The 17607-nt window shown below is 42.2% G+C and overlaps 1 protein-coding gene across 1 annotated transcript in view; it reads right to left on the bottom strand.

The window, feature by feature from the left end:
• Positions 1-1108: 1108 nt before the first annotated feature.
• The window catches only part of LOC105836801, a 96886-nt gene continuing 80387 nt past the window's right edge, over positions 1109-17607 (bottom strand). Inside the window, exons 9-16 of the mRNA XM_012681089.3 lie at positions 12748-12998; positions 10579-10826; positions 10257-10415; positions 9980-10125; positions 3940-6780; positions 3648-3857; positions 3133-3522; positions 1109-2471 (exon numbers count right to left, since the gene is read on the bottom strand). Of these exons, the coding sequence (XP_012536543.1) occupies positions 2272-2471; positions 3133-3522; positions 3648-3857; positions 3940-6780; positions 9980-10125; positions 10257-10415; positions 10579-10826; positions 12748-12998 (4445 nt within the window). The 3' untranslated portion in view covers positions 1109-2271. The remainder of the gene's footprint in view (positions 2472-3132; positions 3523-3647; positions 3858-3939; positions 6781-9979; positions 10126-10256; positions 10416-10578; positions 10827-12747; positions 12999-17607) is intronic.

The following is a 17607-nucleotide window of genomic DNA, read 5'->3' as shown; positions in this document are numbered from 1 at the left end:
CAGGTAAAGCTTTCCGATAAATTAGAATAATTGACCTTTAATGCTCTTAATCCTTGGGAAATCATTCTTTGAATTTCTAGCAATAGTTCTATTCAGATACAAGTCTATTATTAATGATATAATCATGATTATATATATAATTATATACAATTATGTACAATCAACAACATACAATTACCATTGTTAAGATGTTAATTATTAATAAAAAAAAAAAATACTTACCATTGGTTTACATGATAGATTCTCATTCTAATTACTGATATAAATTAAAAACTTCAAAAAAATTCAGTTTAAAAAAATAAGATAAAATTTGAGTTGATGTGATTAATATTACAATGGTTTAATAATTTAATCAATGAAAGTCATTTTCGAAAAACAAATATTAAAACAATTATAAAATGTCATATGTTATATCAAAATAATGTAATAAAGATGTTGTGATTCGAAAAATTTTACTTGCAAGAATACAAAGATTCGCAAAGACGTAAACTTTATATTTTTTAGGATTATTAATAGATTCACGAGGGGACAGGTTCAAAAAGAAATATTCTTCAACTCATGTTTTCAACAATTTACTCCTAGGCTCTTGTTCTGGCCAGTTGAGACTGAGACCGGCGCGCATTCGCGGTCCCCCCCTTTGTTAATTACATAATACATAAAAATAATGGTATTTACAAATGTAGGGAGAAATGTTAGGCACTCAATGAACAGAACGGCGAAAACTATAAATGGTAGTTTAGTCGCGCGCACCGTACGCGGTTAGATGATGCTCTTTACGCTGGTGCGATTTATATCGACGAGATATGATGCGTTCGGAGAGCAGAGAGCGGAAAACAAGTTTTAGGGATACCGAGGTATACGAAAGGTAGAGCGTACGCGACATGGAAACGCGTCAGAAGAGAAAAAGCCAACAGTGCAATTGGCTTCTTTCTTTCTTCAAATTTTGTTCGCCACTCGACTAACGTCGAGTCTCAAGATTCGATTGTCGCGGTGAATAAATTGAAGTTGACGCGTTGGAATGTTGACGGTCGAACAACAAGCATTTTTTTTCTTTTACTTGGAATGTGCTCCGCGCGCGAAGTCTCACATTTATCTTTATTTATTCCCCTTTTTTCTTCTTTAAAAATTAAGTCGCATTATCTAAGTACTGCAGTGTTGTTATACAACGTTAATAACGCTCCTCCCCGTATCTTCACTGGCCTTCGTATTCATTACGGTGAACGGAACGTGGACACGTTCGAAAGGAAGGACTGCTCACTAATCTGATCTTACGCATATCGGCGCGCAATCTTTTTTTTTCTCATATAGCCTGTCTGTAGACTAGAGTTTTCGTGTCGTTATAACATTAATTTGAATCAAAACTCGCGTAAAACATTCTACCGTCCGGATTTTTTCCATCTTGTTTGTGGATACGCAGTGATCGCAAACGATCCGATCGATTTTAATCTATTAAATCCGTTACATACGGACGTAGCTGATGTTGTATGCGAGTGGTTTCTCGACACTGTCAGTCCGATATAGTCGATGTCACCTTTCGATCTTGTGTACAATGTCCTCTCTTTTTCTATCACTTTATTAATCGGTCGACATACAAACTGCGTGATATATTATTGTTTTTTTTTCTTTTCCCAAGTACTCGACTTTAAAGTCCACATTACGCAGAATAAAATAAGTTACACGATTTGTCTATTTTTTTTCTCATTAAAATATGATACAAATTACAATTATTTATGCTTGGAGTGTAAGAGCCGTTAGTTGTGAAACTAGAAAGCCTTTGTCCTTTTATTTTCACGATCATAAAAACTGTCTTTCCACGGATGAGATACAATTCGATTTGTACAATTATTAGAGCTTTGTATATATATCCTTGTAAGGTACGGTTGATATGACTCCCCCTTTATTATTAAAGATCGGCGCGCTCGCCGATGTCCGACAATACGCGCGAAAAATAATATCTATTATTAATTAGCGCGGTAACGTGTTCAAGCCAGATGCGATCGCTGTGAATCAGCAATCGAGAGTCGAAGGTGTCCCGCCTTCTTGACACGATCGATCGTCGACGGCAAAAAAAAAGGGACGCGTTATACTACATAATAATAAAATATGCAAAAGAACACGAAGAATCGCTGTACATTTGGTCACTCAAGAGTTTGCTCCTTAATCATTACTTATTTAAGTGTTACGTTTAGCAGTGCGTATTACACGCTAACGGCCCTTAACCCGCTGATAATATCACAGATGAATGAGTTTCCGTTTTGTGCGTACGCAATGCTATCTAAGATTCCTAACAAGTGCGTTGATTCTTTCGATTTTTTCACTGAGCATTCGCTTCTCGGAATCAAGTGCTTTTTTGACGGACACGAGTTCGTGGAGCTTAAGTTCCAATTGATTGGTCTCGGAATGCAAGCTATTGTACTTTGCTATTAGTTTAGATCTTTCGCTTGTCAGAATCTTCCTCTCCAATGTCTTTTCTGTAAATAACAGGAGATACATAGTCACATTATTATAAAATATTGTATGAGTATTGTATATTAATTATATCAGAGTGTTTATTCAAATTTTGTAAAAAAATTTTCTGAGAATTTCCAGATTTCAAGGAATTTTAATAAAAATTTCTAAATAAGATTAGAAAATTTTTTAATGCAGCTAAAGTAAATAAATTTCATTATATCTTTTTATGGAACTTCCAAATCATACAATCACAGAGAAACCATTTAAGCTTTGAATATTAAATTTAAGATGATACTTTTAAAAAAATATGAATTAAATAATGAGCTATTCTTAATACATGGACATAACTCACCAAAAGTACAGAAGGTGGTTAAACGTTAACTTAGAACAATGTGTTGTTACTAATTCTTTTTTATAAAAATTTGTAAACCACACAAGAATGTATGTGTTTTATGTATTTATTGTTAACCAATTTTGCATCAGCAAAAAAAATATTAAAAAACAGTTCTGTCAGAAAAAAAGTTAAAATTTAATTTTAAAAATAAAATCCCCAAAACTTCCCAAAAATTAATAAAATTCCATAAAAATCCATAATTTTCAAGAATAAAATATATATTTTCCAGGTATTCGTGGGTTTTCTCTGGAGCAATTACCCTGTCATGTATAATACAGAAAACTTACCTTTCATATACTCGCTGTAGGCAAACATAACATCCATGATTCCGGTCCACCTCGGTCCCTTTTCCTTTTTCTCATTCATTTCGTCGGTGTTCTCGTTGATGTCTATAGTTTTACAGTGTTGTTTCACGCCATTCTCACCAGGCATAGGTAAAGTCGGGCAGTACATCGAAACTATATCCGGAATTAAAGGTGGTAGCGGTGGTGGTCGTTCCGGACCTTGTTTCTGTTTATAAACTTTGTCCAGAAGACGCTTTTTTTGAGGTGATTTTGGTACAGCTGGAGGATTCTTAGAATAAACTTTGGCGATTCTTTCACAATAGGCAGTAACGGAATTCGCGCTTTTCCGCTTTTTGCGGTCTGCTAAAACGTACTGCCATGTCGCTTCTGCCTCTGTAATTATAAATTGTATAATTGAAATAATCGCCTCATTTATTATTATGTCTTATTAAACAAAAAGCCTTTTATATCTTTAATTATATTATATATTACATCAATTTTATTAATAATAAATTTACCATCTCTTTTATTTGGAGGCATAATATCGAGACCTATAGTCTTGAGAAAGCCAACTTTCGGCTCAAAATCTGGCGTGTAAAGCAAAACGTCCGGATGCTCACGTGGAATCGGTAAAATGGACTCAATTATAGGATCTATTTCCAGAGGTAGTTCTGGAGGTGGATCGGGATTCAATTTGTATCTCTTTTCAACCTTACACAACTCTATCTCTGTAAAAATAACGACAATGTCAATTTAGTGAATTAACATAAACAAACATAAAGACAATGTTTTATATATATATTCTCTTACCATTTTTAATAGTAAATGTAGTTAGCCCAAACATGGCTAGAAAAGCCAGTTTATCTTCCGAATATTGTAGTTTAGCTGGCGGACCTTTCGTGATCCAAAGATCTACATCTTTGGTTTCCTCCTCGCCCTCCGAGTCAGAGCTACATGTGACGCCAGAGTGTTTTTCCCTCCTCCGCTTACGTCTCTTCTCAGCTAGATCGAGGGATGACGTCAGTTTCTTAGGCACCTCAGGTATCACTTCACAAGTCAAAAAGGTCTTCTCGCTACTAAGGACTTCCTGCTTGATCAGAGCCTTTTCGATACTGATAACATCTTGCTCGCTTAGGACCTTTTCACTATTGGTGACATCTTGTTTATCCAGGGCTTTTTCATTATTAATAACATCCTGCTTGCCCAGGACTTTTTCACTATTGGTGACATCCTGCTTGATCAGGAGTTTTTCACTACTGGTGACATCTTGCTTGCTCAGAGCTTTTTCACTATTGATGACATCCTGCTTGCCCAAGATTTTTTCACTATTGGTGACGTCCTGCTTGGCAAGGACCTTTTCACTATTAATGACATTCTGCTTGCCCAGGGCCTTGCTGAGATCAGGCACGTTTAGCACCGCTGGTTCGCATCTCACGGAAATCTCAGTCAAATTATTGCACTTGTCGGTAAAGCAAAACGCAGTCGTTTTCAGCTTCGTCTCGTTGTTGCTCGTCGAAAAATTTAAAAGTTTTTCCTGATACTTCGGAATCTGCAAGAGCACATTGGAGACATTCTGACAAGTGCGCAACACCTCCTCAGACCTAATGCTCTGCATTAGTTGCGTCGTGTCCGTGGGCTTCTGCGCAATGTCACTTATGCTGAACTTAAAACTTGGTTGAAATGGTAATGTGGACAAGACATTGTTCTGATCAGATTTCAAATTACAATTGGTTTCGTTTTTATTCTCCTTCTCGCCGAGATTGTAATTCATCGGATGAGAGGATTTCGAAATTTTTCCTTGATGTTCATAAGGCTGATTCGAAGAGATCGTGATTTTTTCTTGGAGCGAATTCGTCACAACGTGATTCTGATTCGGCAACTGCGGCTGCCTGATTATATTTTCGCTCACGCTCTTTTCGTTGCACGCGTTCAGCTTGCTGTCCTTCACCGCGACATCCGAATTGCTTTTATGATGTACGCTCGTATGATTCGCAATTTTACTAACACCACTGATTTGATTGTTAGCGCTGAAATTGCTGTTGGTCATTGTCTTCTCACTAGAGACGCAATTATTAGTTACGCTATCATTTCGCGAGGTTGTCGTGGTTGTCGTTGGATGAGACTCGATGACGTGATGCGCGTTCTGTTGTTTTGTAATATTTGAATTAGTCGAATTAGTGACGCTCGTACCGCCGCTACTGCTATGACTACTGCTGCTGCTGCTGCTGCTGTTGTTGTTTATCGTTGGTACATTAAGTTTGGGTTGAGAATGATGCTGTTGATGAGACGACGATGACGATGACGTTGAAAAGTGCGGCGGTTTGAAGAGACTTGGCACGTGCGACACAGGTATATGCGGATGATGATACTGTTGAGGTGGATAGGGAATCGATTGAGAAATTGATTGTTGATTGCTCATGGGCTTGTTGTCCATCGTAGAGGAATTCTCTTGAATTACTTGACTACCCACGGTTTGAGAAGTAATCGGTAGTATGGGCGTAGGTTTTAAAGGCAATGATGACTCATGATGGCCGATCTGATTGACTATATTATGATTGTGACTGTTCAATATTGGTTGTCTCTGTTGTGTTTTCGTTAAGGAAGAGCGAAACGAGTCCTCGAAGGGTCTGACAAAAGTCGGCTGTGACGTTGTCGTGGTGCTCGTTGTGGTAGTTACAGTCGCCGTTGTAGGCAACGTTCCTGTGATCGTCGTTGTAGCTATCGACGGTTGCGATTCTTTGCTTCTGGATATATGAACACCGTGAGACAATGGCGGGGATTTATGAGTCATATGATTCATGACGTTCAATGTCGACGAAGAGTTGTTCGGCATCGGCGTCGGCGCCGTAGTTATTGCACCGGACAAAGAACTCGTAGTCGTTGTACCGCTTGTACTATTTGCGCGTAGTTGATGCTGCGACAAAGCTTGTTGATGTTGTTGCTGTTGATGATAAATGGAACTGGTGACCGTAGTGGTGTTAGTGTTGCTCATTACCGTGGCTGTGTGCTGACTAGAATGAATGGTACTCGACGGTACGGGAGGCAAGTGAAGAGAAGGAATGGAAATGATAGGTGGAATAGACATGCCTAAGGGTAGCGAAGGTGGCGGCGGTGGCCCTATGACACCAGGTGTCAAGGACGAGATGGATGGTATCGATTGCGGACAGATCTGCGCCGAACTTATAGCCGCTGGTGGTGGTGGCGGTCCAAGATTCAAAGGAGGCAAAGTGGAACCCAAAGGGGGCGGAATGGCCGCAGAACTGGCGGAACATATGGAAGTGGAACCCAAGGTAGGTCCAATGGGTGCCGCTGGATTGGGGAAGGGTGGCAGACGAGGATGGTAGATGGTGACTGCTGCTGCTGCTGTTGGATCGGAAGGCAGTGGCGGTGGTGCAGCTGGCGGAGCGGAGGGCTGTTGCTCCTCTTTTCGGGATTGGTGATGACTGCTACCAACTGTAGGGACGGCGGATCCGCTGATATTGTTACTGGAGTTACCAGTGTTGCTGGTGCTGTTCCCACAGATGTTACTGGTGTTACTGGCGTTGCCACTGCTATTACCACCGCCGCCGCTGCTCCCGCTCTGTCGTTCTCTAACGTCACGTTCTCGGTCCCGGTCGCTATGCATCTGAGCCGCTATGGTCGGCTTCCTAGCTGGAACAAATCCCGAACACAGTGCTTGGTGATCTTCCACTCTACAATGAAAGAAATCTCGGCTATACCGATATGTTGTAATTTTCTTTCTATTATAAATATGCTTTATGTACAAGATCTACTGTCACTACTTATAAAAGAATTTTAACGTCTAGATTGAGCCGAGAGAAAATAAAAATTACAAGATTACCTTGTAAAAGATTAATTTTTGTTAAGAGTAAAAGAAATGCAACATATCGCTATGGCCAGATTTCGCCATTTCGTATAAATAGACCGAAACTGTCGATATCTTCGATGTATCTAATACAAAATATAGCTGTTTTTGTCGTAATATAGTTTAAATGTGTTTTATTATGTTATTTTGAAACAAGCTCGCGCGCGAGGAGAAGCATTAAGAAAATATTTATTCTATTGTCTCAAACTTATACATTTCATGAAGTATAACGTTATATTGTAATTAACGTCGATTAATTTATACCGCCTTTTAACAATGTTTCCAATTAATGGCCGCAATAAATTTATTGTAGATTATTATGCATTAAATGCATCTAATCGCATTAAAAATGGTTGCACAATTAAGATACACAATTAGTATGCACGGTATGCTATATAAAAATTTCACAAATTTATTTCGTTATTATTAGTTCAGCTATTCCAACTTACCTTTCGTCTCGCTTAATTATTCCAGCGCTATAAAAAGATCCTTAAATATATATCGCATCGAAGTATTGGGGATGATTACTGTCATATTTTCAATAAAGCTAAACGAAAAAAAAAATTAAAAAAATATCAAACCAATTATGTGTCTTTCTCTCTCTCTCTCTCTCTCTAAACTATCGGGGCAATCGCTATCACCGTTACTCTTAATATTAACAGTAGCGAGCGTGCTTTTTTCATAATAATAATTATAATAAAATAGATGTTAAAATAATCGGACCACGAATTATCGGAATCTTCCCCAAAACTGTTTCAGAAAATGATTCGAGGGTCAAGAATTTCAAGTCCACTAGAATTGCAATCATATTTTCTGCAAGTTTTATTTTCATTTATAGTCCAAATATACATGTTTACATAATAAATTATATATAAAAATGGTGTAATTTTGACAAAAGAACATGTATGATAAAGTTTATATACATCGGTTGATTCAGTCAGTATGAGGAGCAACATGTTCACTATACAATTAAAGGAAACTATGTTGACATGAATTGGTTAATTGCAAAATTTCTAAAACAGTTGCGGGAACTAACGCAAGAGTGCATAGCGCCTGACGAAAGAACACTTGGTATTGAAATAATTAATAATTAAATTGTAGCATTTACGCATCTACCTAAGTCCACGCCTTGAAATGATAACTATTTAGTCGCATTTTGTGCTCACGCGTTTGTTTTCACGATCAAATATATTTTTCGTTTTATCAAATAATCAAACGCGTATTTCACTTGTTTAAAATTCTAATTAATAAAAAATATAATTTATGGCCGCGTTTTCCGACATATATTGCTAGTACTGAATCAATGAATCTATAATATACGTAACGTAAACTACAGATTTTCAGTACTTTACATATCGGAACACGGTCTATAATACCTAATAAAAACACTAACAAATAAATGAACGCTCAAATAATAGAATGTCAATAAACATACAATTTTATTTATATATCTTAACAATAAGAATATATAAAGAAAAAATATAACTTGACATCAAGAAATTTTAAAATAATCTAAATTATATGATATATATAACAGTAGTCATCCAATCAATACATGAAATCTTCGATAATTGTATAGAAATTACCACCGATTTCAGGACAACATAATTTTTCAGTATTAGGTTAATATTATAATTATTCTCGAAACTCAACGTTTTCAAGCTCAACAAACCCTTTCCTTTAGAAGGCGTGCACTCTTATGTTTAAGTTTCGCTGTTATTAATTATAAAAACGATTAACTACATAACCAACCTGTCGTCGTACAGTAAGTAGTTTCACATTCGAAAAACGATTTGATACGTATGCGAAGAACGTCGTGTACACAACAGGTGTAAATGGCCGACCGAAGGCCGACTTACTGTTAATATGACATTAACAAAAGGCGACAGCAGAAGACAAATCTGACCTCGGTCCGTAAATAGGCAAATAAAAACAGCTAAATCAGGTCTCGGAAAATTGAATTGCATTCATAATTTGTTCGTTATCCCAGATCAAAACTAGAATGGGTAATATATTTTGTTTTGCCGCTTAGCCCACTTTTTTGACAATTTGATCAGTATCGAGCCAAAGGGCAACATCATTAAGGTAGGTATATGCTCGGCGAACGAACAACGAAAAAAAAGCAAACACGAAATCAAGTTATTTTCTTTCTAAATATCTTTGATTTAACATTGATCGAATTGCGACCGAACAAACTTGACACAAATGGAAAGCTGAAGAATGTTTCAAAGTTCGCGATCGCTGCTCGTTCGTCGTTTGTTCGTTCGCCAGCGTATACTTTACCCTTTAGATTCCGCTCGGGCACAAATCGCGTGCTTACCTAAAAGATATCAACGCTACCTGCGTAAGAAACGAGTATAACTATGACTATAACTTTCATTAAATCTAGATTAAAATTAGAAGCGTAGTATATTGTTTGTTCCGTTTGTTTCTTTTTTTCCGAGTTCTCGATCGGGTCACAGTCATGTTTCACAACGACTTCTCCTCGCACGCGCCGCCAGTCCGTCTATCTACAGAAGAACTTTGGCTCGCAAATACAGATCATTCGAACGACGATCACCGCTGAGAGTACGATCTCACTTGGCGAGTTCGGTCACGGGAAAGAGGGGAGAAAGGGTAGATTAAAACTAAATAAAACAACGTGCGCGGGGCTTCGAGTCGTGGAAAAAAAACGCGGTTTTTGCAGATGTTTCAGATTCTGTTCTCGGCATCGCTTCAAGAAGCGTCTAGCTAAACTACTAAACTGGATATGGCCGTACGAAAGAAATACGCGACGATGACAATTCGTGTGGTGTTACGACGACATCGCAGAAAACTTTGTAGTAAAGAAAAAGAAGCAAGGAGAGAGATAGAACGAGCTCGCGCGCCTTAACGAGCGATCACAGACGGATCACGATCGCGCTTCGATCGACGCTTTCTTTCTTTTTTCTTTTTTTCTTTTTTTTTTTTAATGAAAGGCAGTGGGGGGTGGAGCGACTCGCTCACCTGCAGTATCGGCGGATGCAGGGGCAGGCGCGGGTACCGGGGCAGCGGGAGCAGAAGTTCTCGCTGCTCTTCTCCTTTCCTCCTCCTCCCGCAACGCAGCCTGCTCCCGTGCTTGCCGCAGCCTATGCTCCTCCTCCAGCTTCAGTCTGAAAAAAGAGAATCATGCCACGGTGTTAATGAAGAAGTTCGGTATTCCCGGGCCGCTCGTTCGATTTTTCTTTTTTTTCTTTCTCGCAATCTCTTCTCTTTCTCTGTATATGAATATCTTCTTACTTACCGTTCGTGCATTACAGGTGACATGAGGCCCAGGGAGGCGGGCGGCGGAGGAAGCATGTCGGGACTGTATCTCAGTCCGTATAGCGGATACGATGGCAGTCCGGGAAACAACGGCGGTCTTATCATTCCACAGCGCTCCAAGTACAACTGTTCCTCTAACCTGCGATAAAAAGACACGGGAATTTAGTCAAAATTTTGGCCAATGCTCTGAAAAGAAAGGCTTTAGAAATTGATAATAGGAGAATGTAAAATTCTTCAACACGAGAGTCTCTTTTTCCCGCTTTGGCATCGCGGGAAGCCGTTAAAGCAATATTGTTGCTTACCTATAAGCGTGCGGCAGGTGCGGCGGTGGATAGAGACCGGGATGATAGGCGCTATAGGTCGCGGGGTCTAAGGCGAATGCCGGTCCTGGATGGGCCGGATGGTGCTCGGGCCGGTACGGCTGAAAACCGGAACGAGCCAGCAATTCGGTAGCCGCGGCAGTTACGCTGTGTTTGCTGGTTTCAACGGGTCTGGCAGTTGTGTACAAGGAGGGAATCTCTTCAGGTCTTCGTTCGTGCGTCGACCGCTCCTGGAAAAATTAATTCAACGATATTTCTTAGTCTCTCAGTGCTGCGAACGCATATGCCATCCTTTTTTTACAGTAATTGCATGATGTAACCATCAAGTTTTCTTTAATATCCCTGAATAATTGATACTTAATCTCACATTTGATCTTCAAAATAATAAAATCATCGAGTTAAAGTTAGCAAAATAAGATCAACGCGAGAGTACCGTGATTCGTGGGAAAAAAAATCTAGAGCAAGGCACGGTCTTGTCCCGGGAGTTAACAATATTTCCAAGACGATTTCCTGGAAGGCGCTGGGCGAAGACGCAAATTGCCTGAAATTTTCTTCAGCTTGTAGTCTCTTCCGCCACTTAGACGTTACGAGCGGTCTCGCAGTTTATTGCCGGGCGTTGTAACGAAGTCGTGCACCGAACCGGCAATGAATTGCCGCTCGGATGACTTCGCCATGGAAATTCGTAGGAACAACGCGCACCTCCGGTCAACCCGAGACGACGAAGCGAGGAATTTACAATTATAGACAAATGTTAAGTAACGGAAGGAGACCGCGAAATTTCTAAACCCAGGCGGTACCGGTTCATCCGATTAGTTTCAACATCCTATTTCCATTTATCGGAGAGAGAAAGCCGAAAGCTTCTGCTGACGACGCGATATACGGGAAATTTGAATTTTTCTGTTTACATTGTAAATAAGACAAAGTTAAAAAGGGGAAAACGTACGGCTCCGCCCGGATTACTTAACCCAGATTGTTAGCGAGAGGAAAGCTAACGCTCGAAAAAGTCTCACATTTGCAATGCAACAGCGCGATATACAATCGAGGTAGGAAAAGTATCTTTGATCTCTCCGATTATCGGGGAATTGGAACTTATTCTCTTTCCACCGGAGTAACCACCTTTTTCATTTCGTTACTAAGAGATTGGCTGCATTTTCGATCTACCCTTCGAGCCTTTGACATTCCGCAATCTTACGAAGTCGTTTGATTCGCATGCCTACAAAATCGGTCTCTCCCCCCCCCCCCTCTCTCTCTCTCTCTCTCTCTCTCTCTCTCTCTCTCTCTCTCTCTCTTCCTACCACGTCATTTGACAGCAGTAATTTTTATCCCGCTTCGACACTTTCGCCTTTGATGACGAGACATTAATTTCCGGTAGCAATTACGCTCAAAGAATAGCCCCGAGACCATAACCGCGATATCGCGCGCAAGATGTCCCAGAAGTCACACGCTTTCTCTTAATTACGGACTTTCCGTTGTAAAAATCAACTGAAATCATCTATTAAAATCCTTTAACTTCCAACACTGTATTTTTCGCTCGAATTAAATTTCCGCCGAGATAATTTCTACCTTTGGTAAATAAAATTAAAAAAAAAAAAAAATTTCGCGCATTACCCAGCCTCTCTCTTCCGTGCTATTTGTAATACGCGTGGTTCGCACGAGGTGTGCGCAATTTCAGAAATTTCCTGCACATATCGCAAAAACAATAGGTTCTCTCCTTCCCGCGACAAAGCCTTAAAGGTAAATCGCGTCATCAGCAGAAGCAAATCCAAAAGATTCCGCGGAGCACACGCAAATGGTATGCACCCTCCTTTGGCCCGTGCCTCTTCCACTCGCGATATTCCTCGTCGGTCCCCAACCGTACGAGGGGAAAGAGAAAGAAAAACGGGGGGAAAAAGAAAAAAAAAAGAGAGAAACGCGCTATCGCAAAGGCGAAGAAGGAGCCAAAAGACGACCGACGTCAACGATTTTCTCAGCCGCGCCCGCTATGTACCTAAGCGGCCGCTTATTATTCCGACCATGGGGGCCGCCGAGAGTCCCCGAGGTCGAGGGGTACACCTTTGTTCGCGTTTCGAGACGGATGCACTTCTGTCCCGGGCGAGCATAGGCCGAGGGAGAGGGACAAGGTATAACGCGCAAGCCGGTGCAATTACTCACCTTGGCAGGGGAAGGACCTCTGACCAAGGGCGGTGGCGCCCGGTTCTTCGGGCTGGCACGGGGTTCCTCTTCCTGAGGTGCCGGGCCCGCCTGCTTGGCCAGGTTCCTCAGTGCGGCGGCGAAGCTTCTGCTATTCTGTTGCCCGCCCGGTCCAGGTCCCGGGGTGTGACCCTGAGGTAGTACGCCGGAACTGGGTCGGTGGGACTTGCCAATCGAGGTTGGCTGAGCTTTGGTGCTGGCGGGTTGTAGACCTGAAAAAAAAGAAAGAAAGAAGAGGTCAGCGCCCAAGTCCGTGTGAAATTTACGCTCGCGCATAACTTAACTTGGGGGGGGGAGGGGGGGATATCTCCACGGGGTTATGTAGATCTTGACCCCGATGGTCCGGGAAAACACCCGATGGCCGACGCGAATCGCTCTTGACGCGAATAAACGTCGCGGCGTCCGACGTAATCCCTCGTGATCTCTCGTTGAAACGCAACGGATTTCTCTCCTCCTCCTCCTCCTCCTCCCGTCGTCGGAGGGATTTTCGCGGCGAGTTGCCGAATCAATCTCCGTTCGTGACGGTTCAAGGGATGCATGTGTCGCACGGAGGATACATATGTCACACGTCTAATTATCCCGAACCGGGAATTCGATTAACCGTGCCATTTGCTTGAATCTACCGATCGATGTCACGCGAGGTGGCTCTCTCTCTCTCTCTCTCGCATTATAACGCAGAGAGCTCTTCGTGGTAACAAACTTTCGACGCGTACGTTTCGCTTTACGCTCGAACGTGAAAGAGGGAGAAGATTAACGAGCGACTCCGTCGTCTCCACACACGTATATTCTCTCTCTCTCTCTCTTTCTCTCTCACTCGTGCTCGGTAACGAGCGTGCCTCATAATTCTCCTCGCGGGATCGGAGGTCGCGCTCGTGTTGACGTGACCCGTCGGGGAGGTCGGCCAAGCATGATCGACTTCGTGGGAGATTAATTGCGAAGCGGTCGGCAAGAGGTAAGCAAGAAAGGGAATAAGTATCAACGAGCGTGTACACGCAGCACAAACCCAGACGCATCGGATCAAATCTCCCCGGTCGATCAACCCAAAATCCCGAATTGCCAAAAATTAAATTCTTAATCTTTCTTAAAATAAAAATAGCGACATCTTGCATTTGTCGACTTTCAGTTAAGGCAGCGGCATTTTTTGTTTCCTTTTCGCTTCGTTTTCTTTTAAACAGAGATCATCAGAATGAAGCCGACGACGTTAGCTGCCGTCGTTGACAAAGTTCGACATCGAACGTCGATATCAAGAGTTTACGATTGCGGCCTTCTCGAGTTTCTGATTTTATGGCGGAAGCGACGAGTGATAAAACGTGATGCGCGTTAGGCCGCCGTAATGGTGGCAATAATTAGAATTTACGGCGAAGAGTGTGTCTAGCGGACCGGTAATAAAATATCGTCGGCCGCTATAATACGCGCGAACCGGCGCGGCGCGTTCGTTAATTAGACAAACGGACGGCGGCAATTAATCGCGGCTGGTAAAGCGGGCTGGATATAATCGACAAAGTAGACATAATTTTAATTCCAACATAATTGCAAATCGATCGTATTAACGCTCCGGTAAAATAAGCGCGTAATAACAGACGGGGCGGTGATAGTGTGCTTTTATCGTCGAAGTGTACGCGCGCCGACCAAGGAGATATTAAGCTACAATTTAAGCTTTAGTTTGACCTTTAAACTTCTCGAGATGCAAAGTGAGAAGACATGTATCGAAAGCAAATGCTGAGGTATTACAATAAAAAATACTATTTTTGAGAATATTAAAGGGAGAGAATTAGGTAATATTAAGCGTTATTACGAGTGCGATGCATTGTACAGCGAGTAAACTAGCAAAATAATTTCGTATTTAACTCGTTCCATTAATTAGAATATTTTTCAATTAATGTATGCAGAAGTGTAACCTGTGTCCTTCATTATGTTAAAAAAATAGCACGTGCATTATCGCGATTTGATTAAATAGCATTACAAAGTATCCTTGACATCAATATAACTAAGTTCCCGAATGTATTGCATTTTCATGACATAATTATTTTCTAGGTTGATCCTCCCTGTCACTGCATTGCGCGTACGTGTATATGCACACGGATGTAAAACTGCATTGCGCGCATGGGTGTGTGCGTGTATGCGTATATATGCATATATGCCCACGGATGTAACACTACATGGAACAATGATATGATATTGCATAAAACATGTTTCAATATCTGTTTTACAAAGTTAAAATAGGTGAGGTTCAGTAGGGTTAATTAAATTCATTCATATATTTTTAGAAATACGTGTACTATCGCACAACTGCTGGTCAATGTTCATAATCGGAATTCTGCAGATTCAAGAAGTTTTAGTATTCCCAACGTATATCACAAACAAGTCTAATAATTAAATTTTAAAAAATCAAGAATTAAAAATATAAACTTCATACTTTCGTTATGCTCAAAAAAAAAAAAAATAAAAAATAAATAAATAAAGCCCAACTTTATACCTCAATAAAAATCCATTTGATTTTTAATACTTTTCGATAAAAGTCTTCAAGCACTATTCAAAAGTCTAAAAACTTTTTAAAACTGTTAGATTTTTGAAAACATGACCTACGGAAAATTTTAAAAATTGCCAACAAATTAACTAAAACTCTCCTTTGCTTCTGGTTTTATCTCCATTAAGAATCATTGCTGCTTCTCATGCAGTGTATGGATATGTGAGAATTTGAAAAGAGCTTCATCAAACAGACATCAATTACGCGAACTCAATTAAGAAGTAAAAAAAAAAAAAAAAACTATGCAAAGTGGAGAAGTCAACGAGCGAAGGAGAAGTATCGCGACTACTTCTCTTCAGACTTCCCTTTTTTTTTAAGTTAGCGACGCACGTCGACATGCGAACCGGCCCTTTGTCTTCGCGAAGAGAACGGCCGAAAATGAGAAAATCGCCCTTTCCTCCCTCGTGCGAAAAAAAGCCCATCGGTAGAAGACGAGATAATAAAGAGATAATGACCGATGGCCCTCGCCTCCCCTTCGAGGAGAAATAGTCTACTCCGTCATTGAATTCTTCATCAACGGAATGCAGACGTCTTCGCGCTGCTGCGCGCCCTCCCTCCCTCTCTCTCTCTCTCTCTCTCTCACTCTCTAGAGTCTCTAGACTATATATTCATTGTTCATCTCTATTCAGCCCATCATCTCCTCCGCAGCCCCTTCTTCTGCCGTTCCCATCCCCGAAACTGAAATCGGATTCCTTTCCGCTCGCATTGTTCACCCCCCGCCACACTCACGTCGCTCGATTTCCACGTTTCGGTTCTCCAACGTCGCCCATCTTTCACTTGTCAACATCGCGGTAACAAGGAAAAACTAATGGGAAGTAAGTACAACGTATGTCACGCTGCTGATCGTTGAAGACAAAGGTTAAAAAAAGAAAAGAAAAGAAACGAGTACCCGTCGTCAGTTCCTTCTCCGCGAGTGTGTGTGTGTGTCGCACACGTTACCCCCAAAGAGGTTGTCCACCTCTCGCGAGAAGCGCCTCTCATTTAACGGTATCTGTTCCCTCTTCCTTTGTTTTCTTCGCGTCTCTTCCTCATCCCCTACCGCACGCTCCCAACTCAGCGCTCTCATCTGAATAAACCGCGAGATGTCGCGTCCGGACAGAATCCACGCTCATGCACTTCGTCGCCGAAACTTCCGACCGCAAGTTTCTCCCGTTTCTCACACGACCGGAAGAGAAGGAAGGGGGGGAGGGGAGATCAACTTATCCCACCCTCCTCTCCGCTCCCATCGTTATCCTCTACGACACTCTATCACGCTAATCGTTCTACTCCTCCTTCTCCTTCGCGCTTGGATATACATCTCCACGAAGGAGCGATCGTCGTCGATGACAGACGAGAGATATCCTCCCCCGTCGAGTCAAGGGACTTCTCGCCCGCTCGTTACCGACGAGGGTGCGAAAACATACCCGGCTCGCAGAGCGTGGAGCGAGAGAATGGCGAGAGGGAGGCGCCGAGGGGGGGAGGGGCGGAGAGGAGAAAACGACATTTACTACCGCCCGCTCTGCCACGAGTATCACTACGGGGTGGGTTGACTCCGTGTGTCGGTGCCGCGAGGATTCCGTCGGGCATGGAAGAGAGGAGGAGGAGGACGACGAGCAGCAGGAGAAAGAGGAGGCTGCGGTAGAGAGAGAAAGAGAGAGAAAGAGAGAGAGAGAGAGAGATAGAGAGATGAGCAGAGTAGAGAGGGACCACTGGGGGGTGTTAAGCGGCTTACAGTCTGTTACCATGGTAACGCCACACCACTAAGACAGGAAGAGAGCTTGAATCCGGCCCGTTACGGTCCCTGTGCCGACTCTCTCTCTCTCTCTCTCCCTCTCTCTCTCTCTCTCTCTCTCTCTCTCTCTCTCTCTCTCTCTCTCTCTCTCTCTCTCTCTCTCTCCCTCTCCCTCTCTCTCTCTCTCCCTCTCCCTCTTTCAGTACACCCCATCAACGGCGCTCTCTCGTGTCCCCGCGAAAGAGCAAAGGGAGGCGAACGACGACGTGGGGAGAGTTCGCCTGTAGAAGGGGAAGACGGCGCGTGGATGGGGATGGTGGCGACCGGATTACGCCACTAACTCTGTTTTTACACCGAAGTGTTTTCACCGAGCGCTTCCGATATACAGGGTCGCCGCGTAAATCGTACCTGCCCTCCCCACCCTCCCTGCCCTACCCCGAGTTAAATCTTCCAAGTCGCGAAGGATCTTCTTCTAGCGGAAAGTTGACCCGTCGCCATTCTCCTTAGCGCTTCTTAGCTCTCCAGAGTGAGACATCCGGGGGGGAGGGGGGGATCGGAATTGAAGATAAAAAGGCTAAGACAA

Source organism: Monomorium pharaonis, chromosome 8 (genome assembly GCF_013373865.1).
Source record: "Monomorium pharaonis isolate MP-MQ-018 chromosome 8, ASM1337386v2, whole genome shotgun sequence".
In the NCBI taxonomy this organism is placed as follows: Eukaryota; Metazoa; Arthropoda; class Insecta; order Hymenoptera; family Formicidae; genus Monomorium; species Monomorium pharaonis.
The sequence above is the reverse complement of the archived record's forward strand: the minus strand, read 5'-3'. Positions and strand labels throughout refer to the sequence as shown.